Source organism: Monodelphis domestica, chromosome 2, assembly GCF_027887165.1.
Source record: "Monodelphis domestica isolate mMonDom1 chromosome 2, mMonDom1.pri, whole genome shotgun sequence".
Lineage (NCBI taxonomy): Eukaryota > Metazoa > Chordata > Mammalia > Didelphimorphia > Didelphidae > Monodelphis > Monodelphis domestica.
Window position 1 is genome coordinate 488,857,261 of NC_077228.1, and position 12,468 is coordinate 488,869,728.

The following is a 12,468-nucleotide window of genomic DNA, read 5'->3' on the forward strand; positions in this document are numbered from 1 at the left end:
ATTCTAGATCCTGTTGCCCCATTTGAACTATTGAGCTATTGTTTTCTTTTTGCTCTCAAATCCTCTAGAAAGAATAATCTGTATTTGCTGTCATTGCTTCTTTATCACTCCCTCTCTCCTGTACCCCTTGTTTTGTTTCCAGTGAAATAATTTTTTATTGAAATTATTCTCTTCAAAGCCACTGACAATAAACTAATCATCAGAGCCTATGGACTAAATCAATCCTTTTCTTTTCTGACCTGTCTTCATTAGACATTACTGACCATTTCTCCCTCCTTAAAACTTTACCTTATTAGGCCTAGAGATAGGAGGTCCTAGGTTCAAATCTGGCCTCAGATACTTCTTAGCTATGTGACCCTGGGAAAGTTGCTTAGTCCCTACTGCTTTTCTGCCTTGGGACCAATAGAGTATTGATTCTAAGATGGAAGGTAAAGGTTTAAAACAAACAAACAAACAAAAAATTTTCTTTCTTCCACTGGACAATATCATTCTCCTATTTTTCCCACCTCTCTGGTCTCCTGACCTGATTTTTCTTCAGCCTCCTAAATATAAATGTTCCTCAAGGTTTCGTTCTCCCCTTTCTTTTCTCCTTACACAATCTTCCTCAACAAACTCATTTATTAATCAAGCAATAAACAATTATTAAGTGGGTATTGTGTGCCAGGCACCATCCTAGTTGCTAAGAATTTTAAATAATTAAATTTAATTAAAAAAATAAACATTCCCTGCCCTCCAGGAGCTTATCAGCTTTTATATAGATGGCTCCCAACTCTACAACCTTGGACCAGCTTCTTTTCAGAGTTCAAGCCTTCCATTTCTAGCTGCCTATTGGATGCTTTTCCTTGGATGTCCTACCAACATCGTCAACTCTCTGTTTTTAAAATGAAATTGATTTCCTTCTGGGCTTCTGTCCTGCCATTCTCCTCAAAACAAATTACCAAGAAAAATCTCAATTCTTACTGACTTCTTAATTTTTATTTATGCTAGTCCTCCTACTTTCCCCGTCTGGAAGTCTTGACTTCATAATTTATTCTTCCCTTTTCTTTGACCCTCACATCTAATCAGTTGCTCAGGTACATGGAGCCTATTTCAAAAATGCCTCTGGTGCAATATTCCCCTTAGCTATTCTCATTTTTTCCCATCTGAGTTCAGACCCTCTCTATTTTATTTTTTGCTTATATCATTATGATACAATTTCCCTTCCTTCTAGTCTTTCTTCTTCCTTATCGTTTCTGTACATTGCTGTCAGATTAATCTTCCTAATGCACATTTCTGATCTGGTCATTCTCATGTGTAAGAACCTTCAGGAGCTCCCCATTGCCTGCAGAGTCAAGTTCAGACTCAATTTCCTGGCATTCAAAGGCTTCTGTTTCTAACTTTCCTTTTCAGTCTTTATCTCCCTTTACTCCATTTCCTACACATTATCCTTTAGGCAAACTAGATTACTTTCTGAATATAGCCCCTGCTTTTTACCTCTATGCTTTTGCTTGTACTGTTCCCTCTGCCTGGAATTTCCTTTTCTGTTCCATCTCTGCCTACTGAAATCCTTCTGTTCTTTGTGTTCCAGCTCAAAGGCTCCTTGAAGTCTTCATTTCTCCATCTGCAGCCTTTTTTTGCCTCGAATAAAGATATGGTTGACATCAGATATGTAGATGACAATGAGCTGAGATGGATAGCTAGTTGCTTGATCAGGATCCAGAAAGGATCCTGGGTTGTAACGGTCTGGAATATTGGACTAAATCTAATAAGATGAAAATCAGTAGAGATAAATGTAAAAATTTATACTTGGGTTCTAAAAATCAATGTTTAAGTACAGAATGTGGGAGGCATGCTTAGACAGCAGTTTGTTGGGACCCACCATCCCCAACCTTGGAATTTAATGGATTATGATCTCGATGGGAATCAGTAATGTGATATGGGTACCAAAAAAGCTAATGTGTTCTTGGGTTACAATGAGAGAGGCCTATTTTCCAGCAATAGACCCTCTGTACAATACCCTGGGGGACAACTAGGTAGTACAGTGGATAGAGTACCAGCTCTGGAGTCAGGAGGACTTGGGTTCAAATCAGCCTCAAATACTTAGTATCTGAGTGATCCTGTACAAGTCACTTAACCCTTTTTGCTTCAGTTTTTTCATCTGTCAAATGAGCTGGAGAAGGAAATGGCTAACCACTCCAGTATCTTTGCCAAGAAAACTCCAAATGAGGTCACCAAGAGTTGGACACTACTGCAAATAACATAACAACTACAATTATTAGGAAACCTTAACTAATATTGAGACTGCTTTGCCAATTATCAATATTAATAGATTGATTAATACTGATGCACATAGATTTTTTCTTCTTCTAGGAGTGGATGGTTAGAGGAGACTGGATTTCCCTATCTCATCTAAACTAGAAGAGTGCAGCAGACCATTCACCAGTCTCATCCCATTACTGAAAAGCATAGAAGCTATAGTCTGCTCCATTTCCAGCCTAGACAAGTTCATCTTTCCTTAGGCAGCCTGGTAGTCCACTGCTTCTAGCCTTTGACAAATTGGTTCCAAGCTTAGTGTGTGAACATTCAGTTGCCATTAGCCCTGTTACAACTTAGAGCTTCCAAACTCAAGCAATCCACCAACCTCAGCCTCCTCAGTAAGCAGGGATCCCAAGCAGGTACTACCATTCCTAGCTATAGCATAAAATTTTCAAAAATACCATGGAATATCAGAGATAATTTGGATAGAGCATCATTTGACAGATAAGAAAATTAATGCCTAGAAAGATGGACTGATTTGCCTAAGATCACATATACACAGCTAAGCTAGACAGCGAGCAACCTTAACTTCTGCCACAATGCTCTCTCTCTTTCCATCTCTCTACTGTCATAGGCAGAGTATTAAGTATTAAGTTAAGAGATAGAAGGATAACTACTTCTGGACTTGTTGTTACCTAACTTTTTGACCCTAGGCAAGTCTCACTCTCTGTGAACATTTCGTCTCTTGAATTCCTTAGCATTAGATAGATATCTGACACTTTTTAGTGGCTACTGTATTCTACATCTCATTCTTTTCACACATCTTATCTTGTTTACCATGGATATTTGTAAAGCCTCTTGAGGTCTGAGGTTTCTTTGTTTTTTTATTCATCTTCCTGTCTTCCCATGGTTCCTTTTGCATAATAGAATCAAAATCAGTCTTTTGATAAGAAAATCAGTCACACTTCTGGCAAAGTCTATGCTGGACTTAAAAAAAATACATATGTATATATATATATATAGGTTGTGACATAACTGCCAGTACCTATTTCAGGTGATTTGGAAGAGGAAAACCAGTTTGCTGCTTCTATGGAGAGGCTTAATGGGATAGAAAAACTAAGATGATGATTAAAAATGATTGCAAAGAACTTTGACAAGTGCTATATATACACTCTTGATGTACTGAGTAAGAGTAACGTTGATGACAGTAGGAATAAAAATATACTTCTTAAGAAGGGGGTTGAGAAAGGCAGATAAATGATCTAGTAGTATTCCTTGACTTCTAATGATTTCCCATGTTGGCTAAGGATGAGTATTGAGATTATTGGTGTTTCTGTAGTTCTTTGTCTAGAAACTAGATGCCTGATGCTTTCCTCTCCCAAGGAAAAGGTTGGGAGTAGTTACTTACCCCATTTATGTGTTCTAGAGGTAAATGAAATAGGAACCTCAGGCAGCCTACTTACCTTTCTTAATTCTTGGTATCAATGATTATAAGATCATAGATTTAGAACTGAAAGGGACTTTAGTAGCCATTGAAACCAGCCTTGTTTTACAGATGAGTAATGGAGCCACAAGAAGTTATTGACTTACAGCTAGTAAGTGCCCACAGCAGTATCTGAGTTCAGATCAAGCCTGATACATCTAGGTCCCTCAATGGCATGGCTATTCCAAAAATCATTGATATTAGTTGAATGGGATACATTTTTGTATTACCTTTGCAGAATAAGTCTAATTTGTATGGGAATTCATAGCAACTGACATGATAAAGCCAATCTGGAATCCAGACCCAGGAAACTCCCAGTCCTGTGACTATCTCTGGTACTAGTCCAGGTACAGCCTCTACTTTATGCTGGCACTTGATGATCCTGAACATAATTAATATCAAGAGAATTTCAATTTTTTCTTTCCAATTTCTTCATGCTGCAGTTTATATGCAAAAGAAGAGTATACAGAGGTAGTAATATTAATAAAACAATTAAATGTTTGCCTAACTCCCTTGCCTTGCCTCCCTGGCCAACTTCCACCTAAATCTATTATTGTCAAGGACTTTAAAAGATTTGCCAGTAGAAATGGGAACATAGGTGTCCTTATAAATTGCTTGCCTTTTATCATTACTTCTAGATCAGGGAGTTAGAACGGACAATTAAAGCACAGTAGGATCATCATATTTTTGACATTATAACTATAAAACCTGCCAGGGAACCATTGCTTAATCATTTTATTATTAGATATGGCTCTCAAGTTAAAAACTGCCATGAGTCAAAGAAAATCACATCCTGATTATCTTCAGAAAAGGGCGCTAGAAGAGAGGCGAGGCAAATAGGGATGGGGCATAGTAATTGATGAACTGAATCCCTTCTGGTTGGGTAAACCCTAAAAGCATGACAGTATATTAAAGAGTCACTGAGAAACTGCAAGAAAAAATAAAGCTTTCCCAAAGGGTTCACTTAAGACCCTTTCTTCTTTGTCAGTCTTTGCAAACTGAGCATATGGAATTCATTAATTGGGGTAGATTTTACTTAGTAGAGTTCTCTCTCTTTTTTTCTTTTAAATGCTTGCCTTCTATCTTAGAATCAACACTGTGTATTGGTTCCAAGGGAAAAGAGTGGTAAGGGCCAGGCAATGAGGATTGAGTGACTTACCCAGGGTCATACAACTAGGAAATGTTTGAGGCCAGATTTGAACCCAGGATTTCCTATCTCCATGCATGGCTGCCAATCCACTAAACCACCTAGTTGCCTCCTCAGTTCAATTCTTAAACCTTAATGAAATGATTTTCAGTAGCATTTCTTCCTTAAGTTACAGATTTTGGTAGTTTTTATCTTGTGGAATGAATATATGAATGAAAAAAGCATTTATTAAGTACTTTATATATCTATATGTGTGTGTGTGTGTGTGTATGTGTGTGTGTATGTGTATTTTTTTTTTAAGTACAGGACTAAACACCAAGATCACAAATAGAAAAATAGCTAGCTTTTGCTCTCAAGGAGAACCCATTTTAATGGAGGAGATAACCCATATGGAAGATTTCAGCCGCAAGTCAAATGGAAAGATCTCACAGTCCTTAGGGTATAGAGGCAAAGCAGATGGTCAGGCTTTTTTTTTCTTTTTTCAAAACTTATTTATTTATTTATTTGTTCATAGCATTTAAAATATTAAGATACTCAGTTAACTCCCTCCCTCCCCTCTGCTCATTAGAGAAGGCATTATTTGACAAAAAGATATAAGTATATATAAAACTATGTTTTACCTATTTCTTTTTATCAATTGCTTCTCTAAAGGTGGACACGCACAAGTCATTCTTCAAACAATTTTTCTGTTGCTGTGTATATAATGTTCTCTTGGTTCTACTTGTCTCCCTCTTTATACTTTCATGTAAGTCTTTCCATATTTTTCCAAAATTGAGCTGTTCATTGGGCTTTTTTTTTCTTAAATCTATTTCCACAGATAATAGTCATGTCAGATAGTGCCAAGGACTTTGGTGGCAAGAACTCCCTTTTCAGGGTCCTTAGTAGTTATAATCGTAGTTCTGCAGGAGTAATTGTTAGACTCTATCTCCTGAGTGTGGTGGCTTTAGGTCCTGGTCAAGAAGCATTGCTCTTCCCTCCGGGAAGGGAATTAGATTCTTAAGATTCAAGGTGCTGATTTGATGTATTCTGGAGGCCCAGATGTCCATATGTAGTATAAAAGCCCAGGAACCTCCAAAATCTTGTCTTCTTGTTTCTGGGGTAACTCAATGACTGAAAGTCCGTCTTTCCTCTCATTATAGCTATTTGCCAAGGACGAATAGTGAAGATCCCCACTGGCGACCTTGTTCGAGTGGAGGGTACAGAGCTGGTCATTCCCTGCAATGTCAGTGACTATGAAGGCCCCAGCGAGCAGAACTTTGATTGGAGTTTCTCTTCTTCGGGGACTCTTTTTGTGGAGATAGTAAGCACATGGGAGGCAGCTTTCACAGCCCAGCCATACAGGGAACGGCTGCAGAAAGGAGAGATCCAGCTGAGACGAATCGGTAATGATGCTGTGGAACTCCGCATTAAGAATCTCCAGGCTGCTGACCAAGGGCAGTACAAATGTTCCACCCCCAGCACGGATGCCACCGTCCAGGGAAACTATGATGATACCGTGCAAGTGAGAGGTATGTTCTTTAGAGGAGTCATCCCACTGAGAGCTTTGATTTCTTGTCTTCTTCTCTCTTCCTTTACCAGCACAGGGACTTCAGGCTAACCCTCTGTGGGTCCTAGCTCCCTTGACTTTAAAAAGGGACTAAGAAGATTTCGTAGCTGTCCAGTGATGCTGTGGATAAAGCACTAGGTTTGCAGTTAGCAAAGGTGGGGTTCAAATCGAGCCTCAGACATTTCCTGGCTATTTGACTCTGGGCAAGTCACTTAGCCTTGTTTGCTTAGCCCTTGTCATTCTGTCTTGGAGTTATTACTAGGACAAAAAGTAAGGGATTTTTAAAGCAGAGGCATGTGATGTTCAGAGAATCTGAAGCGGAATTGGGAGGAGAATGAAAAATGGCTCTCCTAGGACCTCCTCCAAAATGGAGGAACTGGAAAATACTACCAGTGGGGGAAGATGGCCAACCAACATGATGGAGGGATCTTCCAGAAAGAAGGTGTCTGAGGCATGTTGGTAAAATCCAGACAATCTGGCACAAGTGCATAAGAAATGGTCTATCCATCTACCTATTACTTTAGACAAGACATTTGATCTCAGTTTTATTTCTTAGCTAAGAGGATAAACTCAATGATCTCCAAGGTCCCTTCAGCCTGTTGTTTTATGCTTTTCTCTTCTTCATCCTTGATGGACCCATGAAGTAGATGGAGTAGATGATATCTCATTTTGCAGTTGAGGAAACTTTGTCTTTTAGATGTGAAAGTAATTTGGGATCATAGTGTCAGGGGAGGAAGCAGAACCTAGTTCTTCTGATTTCCAATCAGGCATTTTATATTAGGTAGACAAATGACTTCTACCAACTACTACTACTGCTGCTGCTGCCACTATTATTACTACAACTACTACTGCCGCTACTAGCACTACTACTAGCTCTACTATTTCCACTATTAATAATAATAATAATAATAATAATAATAATGATGATACGTAACATTTATATAGCACCTACTAGGTTCTAGGCACTGTGCTAAGTGCTTTATAAATAGGGTCTCATTTGATCCTCTGGAAACTATATGCTGATATTATCCCTATTTTTGCAGTCCAGAAAACTGAAGCAAACAGAGATTAAGTGACTTACCCAAGGTCATATAACTAGTAAGTGTCCGAGGTCAGATTTGAACTCAGATCATCTTGATTCCAGGTCCAGTGCTTTATCCTTTGAGCCATCTAGCAGTCTCTCAAATAATTATAATAATTAAAAGGTAAAAGGATAGCAGCATGGCCAGTCAGTCAGCAAACATTTATTAAATGTTTATTACATAATAGATACTATGTTAAATGCTAGAGTTACAAAGAAAGACAAAAGGTGATCCCTTTGTCTACCCTCAAAGGAAGAACTGATAAATAGAAACAAACAGGATATATATATATATATATTTTTTTTTTTCAAATGGTGCCTTGTCAAATGTGAGGAGGAGAGGGAGTTATCTGGATATTTCAATGTAACAAATGAATTAATTAAATTTGTAAAAAGGTAATCCCCTTCATCAAGGAACTCATAGTCTAATGAAGGAGAAACAACAGACAAGCTAGTTACAGGATAAATTGGAGATGATCAATGAAGGGGAGGCACTAGAGTGAAAGAGGATTAGAAAGGACTCCTTGAGTAGAGAAGAAGGCTCAGAAGGTGTGCATTTTAATTCATTGAAAGAGACTTACTTTCAAGAAGAAAATACCAATGTCCACTGAGGCCCAAGTTTTAGACTAGATGTAAGTAAGTGGATTGGGTAACATTAATGGCTTAAGGAGAAGAAACCATTGCAGTATTACACCTCAGATGCTCCTCATGCTCTTCTCCCATTTACCTAGGTTAAATAGATAGGAATATACAGGAGTAGGTTAAAATAATTTGTATTCATGAAAAATCATCATCAGATGTCCAGTCATCCAATCAGAATAGTTTTTGTGTTAGAATCATTGTTGGAACAGAATCTTGAAGTAATGGATCCTACCTACTCCTTCTTGAACCACAGGACTTACTCCTCATCCCTCCAGCCCAGAAAAAGAGCTAAAAAAAAATTAGAACCAAGAAAATTGTAGTATTTGTGTTCCACAAATTAGTCTCTCTCAATGGTTACTTATATCAGTTAACTAACATTTATTAAGTGCCTTCTGTGTGCCAGGTACTCTGCTGGTGCTAGGAATATGAAAACAAAATCCAGAGAATTTTATTCTCAGAGGTCTTACATTCTGCTGGGACAATGCCAGAAAATCCCCCCTGGTTGCCTTCAGAGTGGGTCTTTCCCTCCTCCCTCTGGGGTTTGGAGGCAGGATTAAGAGAGCATTAATGGTAAGCTTAGGATCATGGGTTTTTCTAATTCTCTCTCATGTGATTTCATTCTAAATTTTTGAAAAGCCCCAAGGATGACTCCAGAGCAAAACTTGAGATTATCTTCATTGAAAGCTGCTAGAATTGTTATGATTCAGTTTAGGTTCTCTTCCATCATCTGGATCACAGTAGAATAATTTTTTAGAATCCCACATCTTCAATGGGGTATATTCCGTGAGTAGATGGGATGAGAATGGGCACTAGGGGCATAGGGTTTCAAGTATTCAATTCAGGGTAGGAGACAAGGGAGAAGAGAAAACCCGCTGCATGCTGGCTGGTATCAGAACTGTGATTGAGCCCCAGTAGCTGTGGCCCAGGCTCCCAGCAAGGAAGAAAAGGCCAGAGTGCCTGGTGCTTGCAGAATTGGTCTTAGACTTTTACATATGGTGCTGGATATTCCTAACAGCTTTGTTTTATTGAAACAGTGCTCTCTGATGCTCTGCAAGTGAGCTCAAAATCTCAGCCTGCTTCCTCCCTGCGCCTGAAGGACGGAGACTCATTTGAACTCTATTGCTCTGCCTCTTCCACCTCCTTGGAACATACACATCTCTCTGTGACATGGGAGCTCCATCGTGGCCCTGCCAGGCAGAAAATCCTCTCTTTGACCCACGAGAATAGGTTCCATCCTGGCCCACAGTATGAAAGACGCTACCAGAGCGGAGATTTGCGTCTGGACACCACTGGCGATAATACTTACCGACTGTTTGTGTCTCGGGTGCTGCCGGTAGACCAGGGCACCTACAGATGTGTGGTCAGTGAGTGGATTGGAGAGAAGGGTAAATGGCAAGAAATTCAAGAGAAAAGCGTGGATGTTGCCACTGTGACAATCGAGCCCACAGGTGGGTTTACAGCCTATATCTGTTTGTGGTTTGTTTCTTGGTCAGGGATGTTGTATTCTAGACCAGAGGACTTTTGCTTCTGGTGATGAGAATCTCCAGGCTTTTCACTTAAAATTCAACCTCTGACTGACTCTTTGAATCCTCTAGGCTTCTTTTTGTTCAGCTATGAAGTGAAGAGCTTGAACTAGATGGTGTCTGAGACCCCTTCTAGCTCTGTGTCTGTGATCCTATGATTCTTTAAGTCTTTGGGAGAGGAAAGGAAGAAAGGAGAAATTCAGACCTTGAATGGGACATAAACTACCACCATTATATCCTCTTTTCCATTGCCTTACTACTCCCTATAAAATTTTTTTTAAATCCTATTTAAAAAAATAAAGCCTTATCTTCTATCTTAGAATCAATACCAAGTATCGGTTTTAAGGCAGAAAAGTGATAAGGGCTAGGCAATGGGGGTTAAGTGACTTGCCCAGAAGTGTTTGAGGCCAAATTTGAACCCAGGATTTCCCATCTTCAGGTCTGGCTCTGCATCCACTGAGCCACCTCTCTGCCCTTTATCTATGCCTTCCATTTTAAAGTCCTAGTGAGGTTGATGGAGCTAAGCCCAGGATCATAGAACATGAGGATGAGCTGAAAGATACCTCAACATCCAGCCCTTTCATTTTTACAACTAAAGAGGCTGAGGCATGGATATGTTCTTAAGGTCAAACAGGTAAGTTACATTAGAGATGGCGACAAAGTCTTCTGACTGCTGAGCCTTTCTACTGTACCACAGTGACTCGAGAGTGATGGATATAAGCCTGTTATCAAAGTTATCTTTCTTGATTGGCCCAGTGGGGACCCCTGCCCTAAACTTCCTGATTAGATCTATCTAGCTCAGTAGGGGAAATCGTTTTTTCTTTTCTCTTTTTAAAATTGTATTTTTTCCCAATTGCAAAAAGACACATTTAAGATTCATTTTCTGACATTTAGCAGTTCAAATTCTCTCCCAGCCTCCCCCCTTCCCCAAGGCAGCAAGCAATATGATATATCATACATGTGCTATCATGCAGTACATATTTCCATATTCATTGTACTGTAAAAGAAGATTCAATGGTGAAAATCTTAACAGACATATGAAAATTCCCTATCCAAATGTCACTGGATATGGTATAGTTTTAGTAAGTAGCTTATGGATTATTGTATTGGTAAATACAGTACAGTATCTGAGAAGTTGACATCAGGAGTTTCTAAATACGTGTGATTGATTTTTGTGAATGGTAAAGCATATTTCTCTAGGAAATTTCTGTTCCTCCCTTTGTCCTTAGTCCCATCTACTTTTTGGATCAATGTTATATAGAAGGAAGTCTATATTTACAAGTGAATCAAGATGTGAGTTTCCATGGCACTATCATATGTAATTATTGTAAGGAGTACCTTTAGGGGCCCCAATTTTGGTTTGTCTCTGTCTATCAAGCCTTCAGGTTCCTTGGACCTGGATCTGGCACAGAGCACGAACATAACATTCATCCTCATGTACCTAAAAGGACAATAAAGTTCTCAACACACTATTTCAAGGGATTTCCATATTCTTTACAAATGGTGGGTTGATCTTACCACTTCTTGTTCAATCTCACTTGGACCTCCATGAAGGTTTCTCTGATGAATAACAAATCCTAGAGATGGACAGGACCTCAGTGACCATCTATTCTAAAACATAACCTGAATATAATCCTCTCTATAAAATACCAAAAAAAAGCTACTAGCTTCTGTTTAAAGACTTCAAGTGAAGGGAAACCTTTGCTTCTTCCCTTTTAGTATTTCTCTACTTCCTGAACTCAGATTTACCTCACTAGTTTGTTCCACTTTTTTCTCTTAATTTTTTATTATACTTATTGTTTTTCCATCACTTTTGTTTTCACATATTTCCTTCTCCCTTCTCCTACATAGAGACCCATCATCTCCCTTAACAGAGGATAAAAACAAATGAGAGTTAAAAAAAACCCAATTAAATATAACCAACAATTAGATCAACTGAGTCTGACAGTATATAGGAGCTTCCATACCCATTGTCATCCTCCTCAGCAAATAAGTGAAGGAGATACATTTTCTCATCTCTTTAGGACCACACTTATTCCGTGTAACTGTCATACTAATTTTGTTACTGATGTTTTTGTTATTTTTATTTATATTGCTGCTGTCATTTTTCTTGATTCTGCTTAATTCACTCTATATTGGTTTATGCCTTCCTATGCTTGTCTTTATTCTCCATATTCATCCAGTCTTTAAAAAAAAAAAAAAACCCTTACCTTCTGTCTAAGAATCAATTCTAAATAATGTTTCTAAGACCAAAGAACAGTAAGGGCTAGGGAGTAGTGATTAAGTGACTTGTCCAAGGTCACAGAATTAGGAAGTACCTGAGTCAAATTTGAACCCAGGACCTCCTGTCTCTACGACTGACTTTCTATCCACTAAACCACCTAGCTATCCACTCCTTTCCCCACCACTCCACCCCATGTTCATCAATTCTTATAGAGAAGTGATACTCTATTACATTCATGTGCCTCAATTTGTTTGATATGACCTTTTTCATTTAAACAGGAAATTCCTGTAATTCTTTACTGACCTTCAATTCCACTAACTACATCTCCTTCTATTGCATTTATATGGTAAAAATGGTCAATCAGACACATTTATTAAGTGCCTATTATGGACCAGGCGTACCAGGAATACAAGAGTGAAAAAGAAAGGCAGTCTTTGACCTCAAGAAGCATACATTCTAATGGGGGAAGGTGCTAGGCTATGATGTAAAATTCCAAGGGAATGTAGGTGGGTGGGAAATGCAGTGATGGCTGGCTTAGGTGTCCCCCTCAAATGGGAGTTCTGGCAAGAACTCTTCATTCTTCCCTC

At 38.8% G+C, this 12,468-nt stretch overlaps 1 protein-coding gene across 1 annotated transcript in view; it reads left to right on the plus strand.

Moving 5' to 3' along the window:
• PTGFRN (prostaglandin F2 receptor inhibitor) overlaps positions 1 to 12,468 on the plus strand; it is an 85,663-nt gene that overhangs the window by 24,151 nt on the left and 49,044 nt on the right. Inside the window, exons 2-3 of the mRNA XM_007485261.3 lie at positions 6,005 to 6,373; positions 9,169 to 9,582. Coding sequence (XP_007485323.2) covers positions 6,005 to 6,373; positions 9,169 to 9,582 — 783 coding nt within the window. The remainder of the gene's footprint in view (positions 1 to 6,004; positions 6,374 to 9,168; positions 9,583 to 12,468) is intronic.